This window comes from Anopheles moucheti, chromosome 2 (assembly GCF_943734755.1).
Source record: "Anopheles moucheti chromosome 2, idAnoMoucSN_F20_07, whole genome shotgun sequence".
Lineage (NCBI taxonomy): Eukaryota > Metazoa > Arthropoda > Insecta > Diptera > Culicidae > Anopheles > Anopheles moucheti.
In genome coordinates, this window is record NC_069140.1 from 64315489 (window position 1) to 64335092 (window position 19604).

At 48.6% G+C, this 19604-nt stretch overlaps 1 protein-coding gene across 1 annotated transcript; it reads right to left on the reverse strand.

Annotated features, from left to right (window-relative positions):
- Positions 1-4358: 4358 nt before the first annotated feature.
- LOC128297264 (histone H3-like) lies at positions 4359-14061 on the reverse strand. The gene is made up of 2 exons (XM_053032878.1): positions 13663-14061; positions 4359-4769 (listed from the first exon to the last, which is right to left on the reverse strand). The coding sequence occupies exons 1-2, from the start codon at positions 14059-14061 to the stop codon at positions 4359-4361; spliced, it is 810 nt and encodes a 269-aa protein (XP_052888838.1).
- Positions 14062-19604: the final 5543 nt, after the last annotated feature.

The following is a 19604-nucleotide window of genomic DNA, read 5'->3' on the forward strand; positions in this document are numbered from 1 at the left end:
ATGCGTCGGCCCATCCTGCACAGGATTACCGCCAAAAAGGCGGCTTTTGCTGGTGAAATGCGTGCGTGAAACGATGCACGAACCGCGACGGCGCCCAGTGCATGAGGCAGCGAAATCCTCCGCGGGGTTCGCTAAAAAAAACTCTTTTAAAAAACAAAGTTGTTGTTGTTGTTGTTGCTGCTGCTGCTGCTGGTGAAATGTGCGTATGCGTGTGTGCGGAAAAGACGATGGACAATCAAAATCGCGACGGTGTTTAGGTGCGTGGTGCGTCGACCCATCCTGCACAGGATTACCGCCAAAAAGGTGGCTTTTGCTGGTGAAATGCGTGCGTGAAACGATGCACGAACCGCGACGGCGCCCAGTGCGTGGGGCAGCGAAATCCTCCGCGGGGTTCGCTAAAAAAATACTCTTTTAAAAAACAAAGTTGTTGTTGTTGTTGTTGCTGCTGCTGCTGCTGGTGAAATGTGCTTGAGCGTGTGTGCGGAAAGGACGATGGACAATCAAAATCGCGACGGTGTTTCGGTGCGTGATGCGTCGGCCCATCCTGCACAGGATTACCGCCAAAAAGGCGGCTTTTGCTGGTGAAATGCGTGCATGAAACGATGCACGAACCGCGACGGCGCCCAGTGCATGGGGCAGCGAAATCCTCCGCGGGGTTCGCTAAAAAAAAACTCTTTTAAAAAACAAAGTTGTTGTTGTTGTTGTTGCTGCTGCTGCTGCTGGTGAAATGTGCATGAGCGTGTGTGCGGAAAAGACGATGGACAATCAAAATCGCGACGGTGTTTAGGTGCGTGGTGCGTCGACCCATCCTGCACAGGATTACCGCCAAAAAGGCGGCTTTTGCTGGTGAAATGCGTGCGTGAAACGATGCACGAACCGCGACGGCGCCCAGTGCGTGGGGCAGCGAAATCCTCCGCGGGGTTCGCTAAAAAAATACTCTTTTAAAAAACAAAGTTGTTGTTGTTGTTGTTGCTGCTGCTGCTGGTGAAATGTGCGTATGCGTGTGTGCGGAAAGGACGATGGACAATCCAAATCGCGACGATGTTTCGGTGCGTGGTGCGTCGGCCCATCCTGCGTAGGATTACCGCCAAAAAGGCGGCTTTTGCTGGTGAAATGCGTGCGTGAAACGATGCACGAACCGCGACGGCGCCCAGTGCGTAGGGCAGCGAAATCCTCCGCGGGGTTCGCTAAAAAAATACTCTTTTAAAAAACAAAGTTGTTGTTGTTGTTGTTGCTGCTGCTGCTGGTGAAATGTGCGTATGCGTGTGTGCGGAAAGGACGATGGACAATCCAAATCGCGACAGTGTTTCGGTGCGTGATGCGTCGACCCATCCTGCGCAGGATTACCGCCAAAAAGGCGGCTTTTGCTGGTGAAATGCGTGCGTGAAACGATGCACGAACCGCGACGGCGCCCAGTGCGTAGGGCAGCGAAATCCTCCGCGGGGTTCGCTAAAAAAATACTCTTTTAAAAAACAAAGTTGTTGTTGTTGTTGTTGCTGCTGCTGCTGGTGAAATGTGCGTATGCGTGTGTGCGGAAAGGACGATGGACAATCCAAATCGCGACGATGTTTCGGTGCGTGGTGCGTCGGCCCATCCTGCGTAGGATTACCGCCAAAAAGGCGGCTTTTGCTGGTGAAATGCGTGCGTGAAACGATGCACGAACCGCGACGGCGCCCAGTGCGTGGGGCAGCGAAATCCTCCGCGGGGTTCGCTAAAAAAATACTCTTTTAAAAAACAAAGTTGTTGTTGTTGTTGTTGCTGCTGCTGCTGCAAAGATCAGAGAAGCAGGGGCGGTGTAGTGAAGTGACTTGGTGTGTGGTGAAAATACTGTGCTGAGTGCACCGCACAATTGCTTTGGGCTCGTGCACGGATGGCGGTTCACTGTGCGGCCATCGGCGGTTCATCGCCATAGGTCATCGGCAACGGATGCAGCGAAAGGAGTGCGTGAAGCCGTGCGCTGCGCACTACTGAAGGTAAGATTGTGTTCCATATTCATTTGCATGCATGGTTTGGGGTTTCGTTGCTAGGGTCGATGGTGTAGTGATCAGCGTTAAGCGTTCAGCCCGATGCATCGCAGTAGGCGTCGTGTTTATTTAGAAAATAAGAAATATCTGCCATTAGGGCTGCATACAGGTGGGCTAAAAATAGACTGAAATATTCGGTGCCCATTCGTGGGCTAGTTTGTTTCATTCGCATTGGGAAATTTCTTAACAATTGTTGCACTTCAGACCCTCGACCAGGTACGGTACCTGCACAGGGCTCCTTTTGGGTGGAAAGTGGAAGTTATTTTTCCTTCGTAGGATCGGTCATTCCAGGTACGATAGCAGGTAGGCTGCTGGTGGGGCACTGCTTTTAGCTTTTCATCCATTGCTCGGTACCACCAGCACGGTCAGAGGAGTCTACCTCCGGCCAAAGATTTTAAAACACGAAAAGTGATGACGTTTCTCAGGGGGTTTCCCGCATATTGCGATTGCTTGTGTTTTTTCACTGGATTTACCTTCGATTAGGTAATGCTGCGCCGGTTTGATTTCAGCTCAGAAGAGATGGTCGAACAAACATCTTTTATGTAAATCGATTTGTCGCCCTGAAAAGGACGGTTTGTTTTGGGGGGGTTTGCAGAGAGATTGGGAGAAGCCTTAAGCCTTCTTCTCAGTCTTCTTTGGCAGCAGCACGGCCTGAATGTTGGGCAGCACACCACCTTGGGCAATGGTGACGCCGGACAACAGCTTGTTCAATTCCTCGTCGTTGCGGATGGCCAGCTGCAGATGACGCGGGATGATGCGAGTTTTCTTGTTGTCTCGGGCAGCGTTTCCTGCCAACTCCAATACTTCAGCGGCCAAGTATTCCATCACGGCAGCCAAATACACCGGTGCACCAGCACCGACGCGCTCGGCATAGTTGCCTTTGCGGAGCAGACGATGGATACGGCCAACCGGGAACTGCAGACCGGCACGGTTCGAGCGGGACTTTGCCTTTCCCTTCACTTTGCCTCCCTTGCCACGGCCAGACATTGTTGATAGCTTCGGTTTAGATGAGAGTGCGTTCGCAACGATGCTCACTGTTCGGAGAGTGCTTGTATTCTGAGTAAAAATTGAGCCAGTGTGCGATTAAATACCCCGAGTTATGCTGCCTGCACGCACTCAAGTCGAATACCCGAGAGTGATCCGAAAACCGGAATATAAACGAACCTGAGAATCGTAGTTCTCTATCAGAAAGGTTTTGACTCTCCGTTAGTGAGCATCAGTGCGTGAATCGAAGCAAAATGGCCCCGAAAACCAGTGGAAAAGCCGCGAAGAAGTCTGGCAAAGCCCAGAAAAACATCTCCAAGTCGGACAAGAAGAAGAAAAGGAAGACCCGCAAGGAAAGCTACGCTATCTACATCTACAAGGTGTTGAAGCAAGTCCACCCGGACACCGGCATTTCGTCCAAGGCGATGAGCATCATGAACAGCTTCGTGAACGACATTTTCGAGCGCATCGCTGCCGAAGCATCCCGCTTGGCGCACTACAACAAGCGTTCGACGATCACGTCCCGCGAAATCCAAACGGCCGTCCGTCTGCTCCTGCCCGGTGAGCTGGCCAAGCACGCCGTGTCCGAAGGCACGAAGGCTGTCACCAAGTACACCAGCTCGAAGTAATTCGAAGCGTCGAAGCGCAGTTCGTTCGCATCTACCCAAACCGGTCCTTTTCAGGACCACAAAACGCATCCATACGAAAGATATATTTCTGCTTGACATTCCCTCTCACACGGTGGGCAAAAGATTAAAGTTTAAATAAAATAAAGCATAATTTTCGACGCGTTCATGTGAACCCGTGGGCGGAAAGCAAAGGGGCGCGGGTACAAAACACGAGTTGGCACGAGAAGAAGAATGTTCCGTGTCTCGCACAGTGTAACAGCATCGGAAGCACATCTTCTGACGATCGATCGCCAAACGGTCAATCGAAAACGCGTCTTTTGACTTTCTGGGCTGCCCCTTATTTCATTTTGCTTAACCGGCCGTCCAGGCCTGCCATTGCTGGCTTTCTTTGGCTTTATTTACCCGTCGGACAGAAAGTCGATCCTGTCGTGTGAAGATGGTGTGTTGCTCATCGCGTAAACAAACGTTTTTTCGACACACGCAGCTTTTGTTGTACCCGGATACGGTCACGGGCTCTCTGCACCGAACGGGCGACATAAACGCATACGAAATTGTTTCAATACCATCACCACTAACGAGCCACTACGGACGGAAGAAGGTACGGACATATCGACACATATCTTTTTGGTTAACATTTGTGGTGGTCCTGAGAAGGACCGTTTGAGTGAAGCCCCTCGACGATCGATGGAAGAGGAGCCCCGGGGGGGATACGGGCGAAGATTTAGGCACGCTCTCCGCGGATGCGACGAGCCAGCTGAATGTCTTTCGGCATGATGGTGACGCGCTTCGCATGAATGGCGCACAAGTTGGTGTCCTCGAACAGGCCGACAAGGTACGCCTCGCTGGCCTCCTGCAGGGCCATCACGGCCGAGCTCTGGAAGCGCAGATCGGTCTTGAAGTCCTGGGCAATTTCACGCACCAGACGCTGGAAGGGCAGCTTGCGGATCAGCAGCTCGGTCGATTTCTGGTAGCGACGGATCTCACGCAGGGCTACGGTTCCCGGACGGTAACGATGCGGCTTCTTCACTCCTCCGGTGGCCGGGGCACTCTTGCGAGCAGCCTTGGTGGCCAGCTGCTTGCGCGGAGCCTTACCTCCGGTCGACTTACGGGCAGTTTGCTTCGTACGGGCCATTTCACTGGTTCGGCGGTTTTATTAGTGGAACGTAAAGACGTCTGTGTTGTGTCGACGATAGGTTCGGAATGTGGGTATGCGAGGCCAGATCGTCATTTTTATAACCTCGCTCCACGCACACACATACTCCGATCCGATCGTGTACCAGTGGTGTGAGAACGTGTGCGTGTGCTGCGGGTAAGTGTATAAAAGAGCGAAACATTGTGCGTAGCCTTATTGTTACTCGTGAACTCTTGCACAGTACGGTTGGTACACACGGTACGCATCGACATCGAAATGACTGGACGAGGAAAAGGAGGCAAAGGTCTGGGTAAAGGTGGAGCCAAGCGTCATCGCAAAGTGCTGCGCGACAACATCCAGGGCATCACCAAGCCGGCCATCCGCCGTCTGGCCCGCCGTGGAGGAGTGAAGCGTATCTCCGGTCTCATCTACGAAGAAACGCGTGGCGTGCTGAAAGTGTTCCTGGAGAATGTTATCCGCGATGCGGTCACCTATACCGAACACGCCAAGCGCAAAACCGTCACCGCGATGGACGTAGTGTACGCGCTGAAGCGCCAGGGTCGCACTCTGTACGGTTTCGGAGGTTAAACCCGCCAGCCGACGCACGTTCGACGCTCATCTCAACAAACGGTCCTTATCAGGACCACACATTCTTTGCATCAAAATATTCTTTCCTATGATTCCGATCGCTATGAAGTGTGTCGTTCAACGTAAGGTTGTGAGTCGAATCCTTAGCCTCATCTACCGTCTATGGGGTACAACTGTGTCCCGAGGTAAACGTATCACGCAGCCGAGCGTCTTCGAAGCCAAGAAGAAGAAGAAGAAGAAGCGATGAGCATCGCGTCGATCCTGAGGACGGTTCAGCTACTGTGAGTGTGTCAATACTCCGTAGCATGATGAACGTGCTACGGTGTTCGGGAATGTGTGTGATGGCACAAGAATCCGAAATTCAACTGTATTATGTAGTCATTTTATTCCATAGCTAAAACATTGACCGTTTTAAAACCAATTGTGAAGCATTTCACACAATTGCTAGTCTTTTTTAAAACAAACATTAAATATTTCACGCATTTGGGCAGCGAGCTTAATTTATTTCATCCGAAAAATAGAAGAATTATCTGAAAATTATCGCTATACAAATTTTAGTTGGAGGCGACTCATAACGTTTCCATGGTAACATTATTTCCAACACCCTTGGATCATTTTTTTAAGTGGAGCGTTTTGATTTCCCAGCTCTTCTTTAAACTGCTATCTTTCAACGACTTCTATGATTCCCTCGCCAACAATTTATTTTTCCATGCATACTATGATTTTACCAAATGGAAGTTTTTTACACGGATCGACGTCCACAGACGCGCAATTTGTGAATGTTTTTATGTGTTGTCCTTGGGTATTCGCGCGTTTTCTTGCATTTTCAGTCGGATCCTTTACAAGATTTTCAAAAAGATTTTAATTTTGGTCGGTGATACAGAACGGTGAACGGTTTCTTAAACGACCTATTCGAGCCGTACCCCCGTACGCAGCACTCACTTCTTCTAAGAGGTCTGAACCTGCCATTTCTGGCTTTCTGTATCTTTATTTACCCGAAGCTGGATAGTCAGTCCTGAGTACGGGTGATTGATCCGGATGGGATTTTTGTCAGGTCCGATCGTGTGAAGATCGCTAGGGTCGCTACCATCAAACCACCGGGCCGCTCCAACGCTTCCAAGTGCCAAGTGAGCGACTCACTATCCTGATGAATACAAATCAAGGAAGACCAGAAATGGTCGTTGAATCCACGAAAATAGCAGCATTATTTTCTAAAACAATACCATGCTTTACAGTAGCTTATAAATATTTTAAAGTTAAAGTTTACTGCTTGATTCGCTGCAATTTTCATGTTTTATTTTTCACTAAAAGAAATGCGAGATTGTTTCAGGAGTAATTGCTGTTGTTGTGCTATGTTGTTTACTTCTCAGTTTAAATAGAGAAATTTTGATCAAACCAGGTAACCGAGAAGATTTTTAGTAGGGTCAATATTTTTTTTCAAATCCTCTGTATTTCAATAACCCATGACACAAGCACAACATCAAGAGATATTGGCCAGCAAATTCTGGGTCTTTTAACTTTATTTACCCGCAACCTGGATAGTTGTTCCTGGGAACGAGGGATTGGTTGGGTTGTAATTTTGTACCGGTCCTATCTAAAGAAGACTGGCGCCGCTACATTTGATTAAATGGCACCTTATGAAATTTAAACATGTGTGTGTCTGTTACTGGAAAGACATGACTCAAATATACTGTATGTGTGGAAAAAGTTAGAAAAAAAACATGGGAAATCTGTGGTACCTGAATGTGGATGGCTACTTAACCTTAGATATATCCAATCAGTTGCTTTTATCTGATTGTGAAAGACGTCGACTTTCGACGAAATTATGTGCGATGCCTACGAAAAGCATAAATGCATAGCAAGCAACTGGGGATCTGACGCAAAAATATTATAAAGTGCTTCATTGTAATTTAGAATACTCATGTTAAAATGATATGTTGCATATGATCCAGATGGGAGCTGCACGCAAACACGACGTGACGTATATTTTTACGATACATTTCATTCGTGATAAATGACCAAGGTTCGGGACTTATCAACCACTAAGATCAATATATATATATATATATATATATCAGACTAAGAGAAGAACGAAGTCATCAAGGCTCAAGGTCTGTTAAAACTAATAACAACAACAAAAGCTCAAAGCGACTTGGAATATGCTTTGCCAAATAGGTTTTTATGAGAGCCAAAGGGGCCCGAGGTGAGAAATTTGATAATTTATTAAACTAAATAAAATAAAATTAACAACATCCTCCAATTGGGAAGAAAACCTCTTTTTAAAACATCTTTGAGTTTGCGTACACAACAAAATTCTGTTGCACAGCCCTGTAACCGGGCCGATTAGCTAGTCTGAAAAAAAAATATCTGAAAATGTTACAAAACTAGTGCGTAAATTAGTGGAAGTATAGAGATTAAATATTTCCAAAATGGGTGGGGGGCTCGCGTTGCCATGCGTATTCAAATCAAAGGTCGGTTTTTTCCTTCTCGCACGTTATCCTGTGTGTGTGTGTGTGTGTGTGCATGCTGAGCTCGTGCCAAAAGTTATCAGGAAATGTGACCGCGTACACGGTGATCGGTACCGTTAGGTGGAAATTTCCACTAAAACGAGTCTCCTCCTGTCGCCACCGAGTGTGCGAGCGAGGGGGAGCATCGGTTGACAATTCGCAGAAATTTCGATCACCGATGCGACACACAAAGGAAGAGCGCACGCTTCGTTCGTGTGTCTGGCCGGCTAGTTTTAAGCAGCGCACCTATTTCTGCACCTATGTGTCGTACTAACTAGCGAAATATGTTTCTGTTTTAAGATCTAACATGAAATGTACCACCAATCCTGCATTTTTGTACGCATATACTGTATCTATTCTGAATTCACATATGTATCCTTCGTTGCTTTCACTGATTGTACGGTGATAATAGCATACGCAAATGGATATGTCTGTAGTGGAATTGCAAAAATGTTTGGCGACTTCAAATTGCTTCGTGCTTTGAAACGATTGTGTGCGATTGTGTAGCGAGAGTAGCGAGACAAAACCATACATTTGCTCGAGATAGTAGTAGTAGTGGGGGTAGTTAGCGAGAGAGATCCTCTTTTGGCACTCTCGTTCGTATGCTGAAGGTAATTAGTAACCGAATGTCCTGAGCTCGGCACAGTCCTCGTCGAACAGCCAACTGGAACAGTTGGTCCGCGCGCGTCGTCAATCCGGATGTATTAGTGTGTGTAAGTGCGTGTAGTGTTAAAAGTGTGTTGAACAGGGGCCAATTTCAAAATGGCGCCGGCTCATTTTGTCGTCCTTCGCGAACCAGCAACATCGAGCATGAACAAAGAGTGCGACGCTTAGTCGAGAGCAAAGAGGTAAGAAGCAGTGCGCGTACGGCTAATCCTGCACAGGATTGGCATTAAAACGTGCGGGTGGTAAACTGGCGGAAGAAACGCGCGTGTGTGTGTGTGAATATGCGAAAAGCGCTTCGCGGGACGGTGCGTTAATCGCGACGGTGCCTCGCCCAGTGCGTCGGGCGGAGGGGCAGCGAAATCCTCCGCGGGTTCGCGCCAAAATAAGTGTTTTTATAAACATAGCTACTGCTGCTGCTGCTGCTGGTGAAATGTGCTTGAGCGTGTGTGCGGAAAGGACGATGGACAATCAAAATCGCGACGGTGTTTCGGTGCGTGATGCGTCGGCCCATCCTGCACAGGATTACCGCCAAAAAGGCGGCTTTTGCTGGTGAAATGCGTGCATGAAACGATGCACGAACCGCGACGGCGCCCAGTGCATGGGGCAGCGAAATCCTCCGCGGGGTTCGCTAAAAAAAAACTCTTTTAAAAAACAAAGTTGTTGTTGTTGTTGTTGCTGCTGCTGCTGCTGGTGAAATGTGCATGAGCGTGTGTGCGGAAAAGACGATGGACAATCAAAATCGCGACGGTGTTTAGGTGCGTGATGCGTCGGCCCATCCTGCACAGGATTACCGCCAAAAAGGCGGCTTTTGCTGGTGAAATGCGTGCGTGAAACGATGCACGAACCGCGACGGCGCCCAGTGCATGAGGCAGCGAAATCCTCCGCGGGGTTCGCTAAAAAAAACTCTTTTAAAAAACAAAGTTGTTGTTGTTGTTGTTGCTGCTGCTGCTGCTGGTGAAATGTGCGTATGCGTGTGTGCGGAAAAGACGATGGACAATCAAAATCGCGACGGTGTTTAGGTGCGTGGTGCGTCGACCCATCCTGCACAGGATTACCGCCAAAAAGGTGGCTTTTGCTGGTGAAATGCGTGCGTGAAACGATGCACGAACCGCGACGGCGCCCAGTGCGTGGGGCAGCGAAATCCTCCGCGGGGTTCGCTAAAAAAATACTCTTTTAAAAAACAAAGTTGTTGTTGTTGTTGTTGCTGCTGCTGCTGCTGGTGAAATGTGCTTGAGCGTGTGTGCGGAAAGGACGATGGACAATCAAAATCGCGACGGTGTTTCGGTGCGTGATGCGTCGGCCCATCCTGCACAGGATTACCGCCAAAAAGGCGGCTTTTGCTGGTGAAATGCGTGCATGAAACGATGCACGAACCGCGACGGCGCCCAGTGCATGGGGCAGCGAAATCCTCCGCGGGGTTCGCTAAAAAAAAACTCTTTTAAAAAACAAAGTTGTTGTTGTTGTTGTTGCTGCTGCTGCTGCTGGTGAAATGTGCATGAGCGTGTGTGCGGAAAAGACGATGGACAATCAAAATCGCGACGGTGTTTAGGTGCGTGGTGCGTCGACCCATCCTGCACAGGATTACCGCCAAAAAGGCGGCTTTTGCTGGTGAAATGCGTGCGTGAAACGATGCACGAACCGCGACGGCGCCCAGTGCGTGGGGCAGCGAAATCCTCCGCGGGGTTCGCTAAAAAAATACTCTTTTAAAAAACAAAGTTGTTGTTGTTGTTGTTGCTGCTGCTGCTGGTGAAATGTGCGTATGCGTGTGTGCGGAAAGGACGATGGACAATCCAAATCGCGACGATGTTTCGGTGCGTGGTGCGTCGGCCCATCCTGCGTAGGATTACCGCCAAAAAGGCGGCTTTTGCTGGTGAAATGCGTGCGTGAAACGATGCACGAACCGCGACGGCGCCCAGTGCGTAGGGCAGCGAAATCCTCCGCGGGGTTCGCTAAAAAAATACTCTTTTAAAAAACAAAGTTGTTGTTGTTGTTGTTGCTGCTGCTGCTGGTGAAATGTGCGTATGCGTGTGTGCGGAAAGGACGATGGACAATCCAAATCGCGACAGTGTTTCGGTGCGTGATGCGTCGACCCATCCTGCGCAGGATTACCGCCAAAAAGGCGGCTTTTGCTGGTGAAATGCGTGCGTGAAACGATGCACGAACCGCGACGGCGCCCAGTGCGTAGGGCAGCGAAATCCTCCGCGGGGTTCGCTAAAAAAATACTCTTTTAAAAAACAAAGTTGTTGTTGTTGTTGTTGCTGCTGCTGCTGGTGAAATGTGCGTATGCGTGTGTGCGGAAAGGACGATGGACAATCCAAATCGCGACGATGTTTCGGTGCGTGGTGCGTCGGCCCATCCTGCGTAGGATTACCGCCAAAAAGGCGGCTTTTGCTGGTGAAATGCGTGCGTGAAACGATGCACGAACCGCGACGGCGCCCAGTGCGTGGGGCAGCGAAATCCTCCGCGGGGTTCGCTAAAAAAATACTCTTTTAAAAAACAAAGTTGTTGTTGTTGTTGTTGCTGCTGCTGCTGCAAAGATCAGAGAAGCAGGGGCGGTGTAGTGAAGTGACTTGGTGTGTGGTGAAAATACTGTGCTGAGTGCACCGCACAATTGCTTTGGGCTCGTGCACGGATGGCGGTTCACTGTGCGGCCATCGGCGGTTCATCGCCATAGGTCATCGGCAACGGATGCAGCGAAAGGAGTGCGTGAAGCCGTGCGCTGCGCACTACTGAAGGTAAGATTGTGTTCCATATTCATTTGCATGCATGGTTTGGGGTTTCGTTGCTAGGGTCGATGGTGTAGTGATCAGCGTTAAGCGTTCAGCCCGATGCATCGCAGTAGGCGTCGTGTTTATTTAGAAAATAAGAAATATCTGCCATTAGGGCTGCATACAGGTGGGCTAAAAATAGACTGAAATATTCGGTGCCCATTCGTGGGCTAGTTTGTTTCATTCGCATTGGGAAATTTCTTAACAATTGTTGCACTTCAGACCCTCGACCAGGTACGGTACCTGCACAGGGCTCCTTTTGGGTGGAAAGTGGAAGTTATTTTTCCTTCGTAGGATCGGTCATTCCAGGTACGATAGCAGGTAGGCTGCTGGTGGGGCACTGCTTTTAGCTTTTCATCCATTGCTCGGTACCACCAGCACGGTCAGAGGAGTCTACCTCCGGCCAAAGATTTTAAAACACGAAAAGTGATGACGTTTCTCAGGGGGTTTCCCGCATATTGCGATTGCTTGTGTTTTTTCACTGGATTTACCTTCGATTAGGTAATGCTGCGCCGGTTTGATTTCAGCTCAGAAGAGATGATCGAACAAACATCTTTTATGTAAATCGATTTGTCGCCCTGAAAAGGACGGTTTGTTTTGGGGGGGTTTGCAGAGAGATTGGGAGAAGCCTTAAGCCTTCTTCTCAGTCTTCTTTGGCAGCAGCACGGCCTGAATGTTGGGCAGCACACCACCTTGGGCAATGGTGACGCCGGACAACAGCTTGTTCAATTCCTCGTCGTTGCGGATGGCCAGCTGCAGATGACGCGGGATGATGCGAGTTTTCTTGTTGTCTCGGGCAGCGTTTCCTGCCAACTCCAATACTTCAGCGGCCAAGTATTCCATCACGGCAGCCAAATACACCGGTGCACCAGCACCGACGCGCTCGGCATAGTTGCCTTTGCGGAGCAGACGATGGATACGGCCAACCGGGAACTGCAGACCGGCACGGTTCGAGCGGGACTTTGCCTTTCCCTTCACTTTGCCTCCCTTGCCACGGCCAGACATTGTTGATAGCTTCGGTTTAGATGAGAGTGCGTTCGCAACGATGCTCACTGTTCGGAGAGTGCTTGTATTCTGAGTAAAAATTGAGCCAGTGTGCGATTAAATACCCCGAGTTATGCTGCCTGCACGCACTCAAGTCGAATACCCGAGAGTGATCCGAAAACCGGAATATAAACGAACCTGAGAATCGTAGTTCTCTATCAGAAAGGTTTTGACTCTCCGTTAGTGAGCATCAGTGCGTGAATCGAAGCAAAATGGCCCCGAAAACCAGTGGAAAAGCCGCGAAGAAGTCTGGCAAAGCCCAGAAAAACATCTCCAAGTCGGACAAGAAGAAGAAAAGGAAGACCCGCAAGGAAAGCTACGCTATCTACATCTACAAGGTGTTGAAGCAAGTCCACCCGGACACCGGCATTTCGTCCAAGGCGATGAGCATCATGAACAGCTTCGTGAACGACATTTTCGAGCGCATCGCTGCCGAAGCATCCCGCTTGGCGCACTACAACAAGCGTTCGACGATCACGTCCCGCGAAATCCAAACGGCCGTCCGTCTGCTCCTGCCCGGTGAGCTGGCCAAGCACGCCGTGTCCGAAGGCACGAAGGCTGTCACCAAGTACACCAGCTCGAAGTAATTCGAAGCGTCGAAGCGCAGTTCGTTCGCATCTACCCAAACCGGTCCTTTTCAGGACCACAAAACGCATCCATACGAAAGATATATTTCTGCTTGACATTCCCTCTCACACGGTGGGCAAAAGATTAAAGTTTAAATAAAATAAAGCATAATTTTCGACGCGTTCATGTGAACCCGTGGGCGGAAAGCAAAGGGGCGCGGGTACAAAACACGAGTTGGCACGAGAAGAAGAATGTTCCGTGTCTCGCACAGTGTAACAGCATCGGAAGCACATCTTCTGACGATCGATCGCCAAACGGTCAATCGAAAACGCGTCTTTTGACTTTCTGGGCTGCCCCTTATTTCATTTTGCTTAACCGGCCGTCCAGGCCTGCCATTGCTGGCTTTCTTTGGCTTTATTTACCCGTCGGACAGAAAGTCGATCCTGTCGTGTGAAGATGGTGTGTTGCTCATCGCGTAAACAAACGTTTTTTCGACACACGCAGCTTTTGTTGTACCCGGATACGGTCACGGGCTCTCTGCACCGAACGGGCGACATAAACGCATACGAAATTGTTTCAATACCATCACCACTAACGAGCCACTACGGACGGAAGAAGGTACGGACATATCGACACATATCTTTTTGGTTAACATTTGTGGTGGTCCTGAGAAGGACCGTTTGAGTGAAGCCCCTCGACGATCGATGGAAGAGGAGCCCCGGGGGGGATACGGGCGAAGATTTAGGCACGCTCTCCGCGGATGCGACGAGCCAGCTGAATGTCTTTCGGCATGATGGTGACGCGCTTCGCATGAATGGCGCACAAGTTGGTGTCCTCGAACAGGCCGACAAGGTACGCCTCGCTGGCCTCCTGCAGGGCCATCACGGCCGAGCTCTGGAAGCGCAGATCGGTCTTGAAGTCCTGGGCAATTTCACGCACCAGACGCTGGAAGGGCAGCTTGCGGATCAGCAGCTCGGTCGATTTCTGGTAGCGACGGATCTCACGCAGGGCTACGGTTCCCGGACGGTAACGATGCGGCTTCTTCACTCCTCCGGTGGCCGGGGCACTCTTGCGAGCAGCCTTGGTGGCCAGCTGCTTGCGCGGAGCCTTACCTCCGGTCGACTTACGGGCAGTTTGCTTCGTACGGGCCATTTCACTGGTTCGGCGGTTTTATTAGTGGAACGTAAAGACGTCTGTGTTGTGTCGACGATAGGTTCGGAATGTGGGTATGCGAGGCCAGATCGTCATTTTTATAACCTCGCTCCACGCACACACATACTCCGATCCGATCGTGTACCAGTGGTGTGAGAACGTGTGCGTGTGCTGCGGGTAAGTGTATAAAAGAGCGAAACATTGTGCGTAGCCTTATTGTTACTCGTGAACTCTTGCACAGTACGGTTGGTACACACGGTACGCATCGACATCGAAATGACTGGACGAGGAAAAGGAGGCAAAGGTCTGGGTAAAGGTGGAGCCAAGCGTCATCGCAAAGTGCTGCGCGACAACATCCAGGGCATCACCAAGCCGGCCATCCGCCGTCTGGCCCGCCGTGGAGGAGTGAAGCGTATCTCCGGTCTCATCTACGAAGAAACGCGTGGCGTGCTGAAAGTGTTCCTGGAGAATGTTATCCGCGATGCGGTCACCTATACCGAACACGCCAAGCGCAAAACCGTCACCGCGATGGACGTAGTGTACGCGCTGAAGCGCCAGGGTCGCACTCTGTACGGTTTCGGAGGTTAAACCCGCCAGCCGACGCACGTTCGACGCTCATCTCAACAAACGGTCCTTATCAGGACCACACATTCTTTGCATCAAAATATTCTTTCCTATGATTCCGATCGCTATGAAGTGTGTCGTTCAACGTAAGGTTGTGAGTCGAATCCTTAGCCTCATCTACCGTCTATGGGGTACAACTGTGTCCCGAGGTAAACGTATCACGCAGCCGAGCGTCTTCGAAGCCAAGAAGAAGAAGAAGAAGAAGCGATGAGCATCGCGTCGATCCTGAGGACGGTTCAGCTACTGTGAGTGTGTCAATACTCCGTAGCATGATGAACGTGCTACGGTGTTCGGGAATGTGTGTGATGGCACAAGAATCCGAAATTCAACTGTATTATGTAGTCATTTTATTCCATAGCTAAAACATTGACCGTTTTAAAACCAATTGTGAAGCATTTCACACAATTGCTAGTCTTTTTTAAAACAAACATTAAATATTTCACGCATTTGGGCAGCGAGCTTAATTTATTTCATCCGAAAAATAGAAGAATTATCTGAAAATTATCGCTATACAAATTTTAGTTGGAGGCGACTCATAACGTTTCCATGGTAACATTATTTCCAACACCCTTGGATCATTTTTTTAAGTGGAGCGTTTTGATTTCCCAGCTCTTCTTTAAACTGCTATCTTTCAACGACTTCTATGATTCCCTCGCCAACAATTTATTTTTCCATGCATACTATGATTTTACCAAATGGAAGTTTTTTACACGGATCGACGTCCACAGACGCGCAATTTGTGAATGTTTTTATGTGTTGTCCTTGGGTATTCGCGCGTTTTCTTGCATTTTCAGTCGGATCCTTTACAAGATTTTCAAAAAGATTTTAATTTTGGTCGGTGATACAGAACGGTGAACGGTTTCTTAAACGACCTATTCGAGCCGTACCCCCGTACGCAGCACTCACTTCTTCTAAGAGGTCTGAACCTGCCATTTCTGGCTTTCTGTATCTTTATTTACCCGAAGCTGGATAGTCAGTCCTGAGTACGGGTGATTGATCCGGATGGGATTTTTGTCAGGTCCGATCGTGTGAAGATCGCTAGGGTCGCTACCATCAAACCACCGGGCCGCTCCAACGCTTCCAAGTGCCAAGTGAGCGACTCACTATCCTGATGAATACAAATCAAGGAAGACCAGAAATGGTCGTTGAATCCACGAAAATAGCAGCATTATTTTCTAAAACAATACCATGCTTTACAGTAGCTTATAAATATTTTAAAGTTAAAGTTTACTGCTTGATTCGCTGCAATTTTCATGTTTTATTTTTCACTAAAAGAAATGCGAGATTGTTTCAGGAGTAATTGCTGTTGTTGTGCTATGTTGTTTACTTCTCAGTTTAAATAGAGAAATTTTGATCAAACCAGGTAACCGAGAAGATTTTTAGTAGGGTCAATATTTTTTTTCAAATCCTCTGTATTTCAATAACCCATGACACAAGCACAACATCAAGAGATATTGGCCAGCAAATTCTGGGTCTTTTAACTTTATTTACCCGCAACCTGGATAGTTGTTCCTGGGAACGAGGGATTGGTTGGGTTGTAATTTTGTACCGGTCCTATCTAAAGAAGACTGGCGCCGCTACATTTGATTAAATGGCACCTTATGAAATTTAAACATGTGTGTGTCTGTTACTGGAAAGACATGACTCAAATATACTGTATGTGTGGAAAAAGTTAGAAAAAAAACATGGGAAATCTGTGGTACCTGAATGTGGATGGCTACTTAACCTTAGATATATCCAATCAGTTGCTTTTATCTGATTGTGAAAGACGTCGACTTTCGACGAAATTATGTGCGATGCCTACGAAAAGCATAAATGCATAGCAAGCAACTGGGGATCTGACGCAAAAATATTATAAAGTGCTTCATTGTAATTTAGAATACTCATGTTAAAATGATATGTTGCATATGATCCAGATGGGAGCTGCACGCAAACACGACGTGACGTATATTTTTACGATACATTTCATTCGTGATAAATGACCAAGGTTCGGGACTTATCAACCACTAAGATCAATATATATATATATATATATATATCAGACTAAGAGAAGAACGAAGTCATCAAGGCTCAAGGTCTGTTAAAACTAATAACAACAACAAAAGCTCAAAGCGACTTGGAATATGCTTTGCCAAATAGGTTTTTATGAGAGCCAAAGGGGCCCGAGGTGAGAAATTTGATAATTTATTAAACTAAATAAAATAAAATTAACAACATCCTCCAATTGGGAAGAAAACCTCTTTTTAAAACATCTTTGAGTTTGCGTACACAACAAAATTCTGTTGCACAGCCCTGTAACCGGGCCGATTAGCTAGTCTGAAAAAAAAATATCTGAAAATGTTACAAAACTAGTGCGTAAATTAGTGGAAGTATAGAGATTAAATATTTCCAAAATGGGTGGGGGGCTCGCGTTGCCATGCGTATTCAAATCAAAGGTCGGTTTTTTCCTTCTCGCACGTTATCCTGTGTGTGTGTGTGTGTGTGTGCATGCTGAGCTCGTGCCAAAAGTTATCAGGAAATGTGACCGCGTACACGGTGATCGGTACCGTTAGGTGGAAATTTCCACTAAAACGAGTCTCCTCCTGTCGCCACCGAGTGTGCGAGCGAGGGGGAGCATCGGTTGACAATTCGCAGAAATTTCGATCACCGATGCGACACACAAAGGAAGAGCGCACGCTTCGTTCGTGTGTCTGGCCGGCTAGTTTTAAGCAGCGCACCTATTTCTGCACCTATGTGTCGTACTAACTAGCGAAATATGTTTCTGTTTTAAGATCTAACATGAAATGTACCACCAATCCTGCATTTTTGTACGCATATACTGTATCTATTCTGAATTCACATATGTATCCTTCGTTGCTTTCACTGATTGTACGGTGATAATAGCATACGCAAATGGATATGTCTGTAGTGGAATTGCAAAAATGTTTGGCGACTTCAAATTGCTTCGTGCTTTGAAGATTGTGTGCGATTGTGTAGCGAGAGTAGCGAGACAAAACCATACATTTGCTCGAGATAGTAGTAGTAGTGGGGGTAGTTAGCGAGAGAGATCCTCTTTTGGCACTCTCGTTCGTATGCTGAAGGTAATTAGTAACCGAATGTCCTGAGCTCGGCACAGTCCTCGTCGAACAGCCAACTGGAACAGTTGGTCCGCGCGCGTCGTCAATCCGGATGTATTAGTGTGTGTAAGTGCGTGTAGTGTTAAAAGTGTGTTGAACAGGGGCCAATTTCAAAATGGCGCCGGCTCATTTTGTCGTCCTTCGCGAACCAGCAACATCGAGCATGAACAAAGAGTGCGACGCTTAGTCGAGAGCAAAGAGGTAAGAAGCAGTGCGCGTACGGCTAATCCTGCACAGGATTGGCATTAAAACGTGCGGGTGGTAAACTGGCGGAAGAAACGCGCGTGTGTGTGTGTGAATATGCGAAAAGCGCTTCGCGGGACGGTGCGTTAATCGCGACGGTGCCTCGCCCAGTGCGTCGGGCGGAGGGGCAGCGAAATCCTCCGCGGGTTCGCGCCAAAATAAGTGTTTTTATAAACATAGCTACTGCTGCTGCTGCTGCTGGTGAAATGTGCTTGAGCGTGTGTGCGGAAAGGACGATGGACAATCAAAATCGCGACGGTGTTTCGGTGCGTGATGCGTCGGCCCATCCTGCACAGGATTACCGCCAAAAAGGCGGCTTTTGCTGGTGAAATGCGTGCATGAAACGATGCACGAACCGCGACGGCGCCCAGTGCATGGGGCAGCGAAATCCTCCGCGGGGTTCGCTAAAAAAAAACTCTTTTAAAAAACAAAGTTGTTGTTGTTGTTGTTGCTGCTGCTGCTGCTGGTGAAATGTGCATGAGCGTGTGTGCGGAAAAGACGATGGACAATCAAAATCGCGACGGTGTTTAGGTGCGTGATGCGTCGGCCCATCCTGCACAGGATTACCGCCAAAAAGGCGGCTTTTGCTGGTGAAATGCGTGCGTGAAACGATGCACGAACCGCGACGGCGCCCAGTGCATGAGGCAGCGAAATCCTCCGCGGGGTTCGCTAAAAAAAACTCTTTTAAAAAACAAAGTTGTTGTTGTTGTTGTTGCTGCTGCTGCTGCTGGTGAAATGTGCGTATGCGTGTGTGCGGAAAAGACGATGGACAATCAAAATCGCGACGGTGTTTAGGTGCGTGGTGCGTCGACCCATCCTGCACAGGATTACCGCCAAAAAGGTGGCTTTTGCTGGTGAAATGCGTGCGTGAAACGATGCACGAACCGCGACGGCGCCCAGTGCGTGGGGCAGCGAAATCCTCCGCGGGGTTCGCTAAAAAAATACTCTTTTAAAAAACAAAGTTGTTGTTGTTGTTGTTGCTGCTGCTGCTGCTGGTGAAATGTGCTTGAGCGTGTGTGCGGAAAGGACGATGGACAATCAAAATCGCGACGGTGTTTCGGTGCGTGATGCGTCGGCCCATCCTGCACAGGATTACCGCCAAAAAGGCGGCTTTTGCTGGTGAAATGCGTGCATGAAACGATGCACGAACCGCGACGGCGCCCAGTGCATGGGGCAGCGAAATCCTCCGCGGGGTTCGCTAAAAAAAAACTCTTTTAAAAAACAAAGTTGTTGTTGTTGTTGTTGCTGCTGCTGCTGCTGGTGAAATGTGCATGAGCGTGTGTGCGGAAAAGACGATGGACAATCAAAATCGCGACGGTGTTTAGGTGCGTGGTGCGTCGACCCATCCTGCACAGGATTACCGCCAAAAAGGCGGCTTTTGCTGGTGAAATGCGTGCGTGAAACGATGCACGAACCGCGACGGCGCCCAGTGCGTGGGGCAGCGAAATCCTCCGCGGGGTTCGCTAAAAAAATACTCTTTTAAAAAACAAAGTTGTTGTTGTTGTTGTTGCTGCTGCTGCTGGTGAAATGTGCGTATGCGTGTGTGCGGAAAGGACGATG

What these genes read in the sequence shown, in the direction of transcription:
- LOC128297264 (XM_053032878.1), bottom strand. Translation starts at nt 14,061, where the DNA reads ATGGCCCGTACGAAGCAAACTGCCCGTAAGTCGACCGGAGGTAAGGCT. An exon ending in TGGCTCGTCGCATCCGCGGA is followed by an intron (nt 4,770 to 13,662) that starts GAGCGTGCCTAA and finishes CGAACCAGTGAA; the next exon opens with ATGGCCCGTACGAAGCAAAC.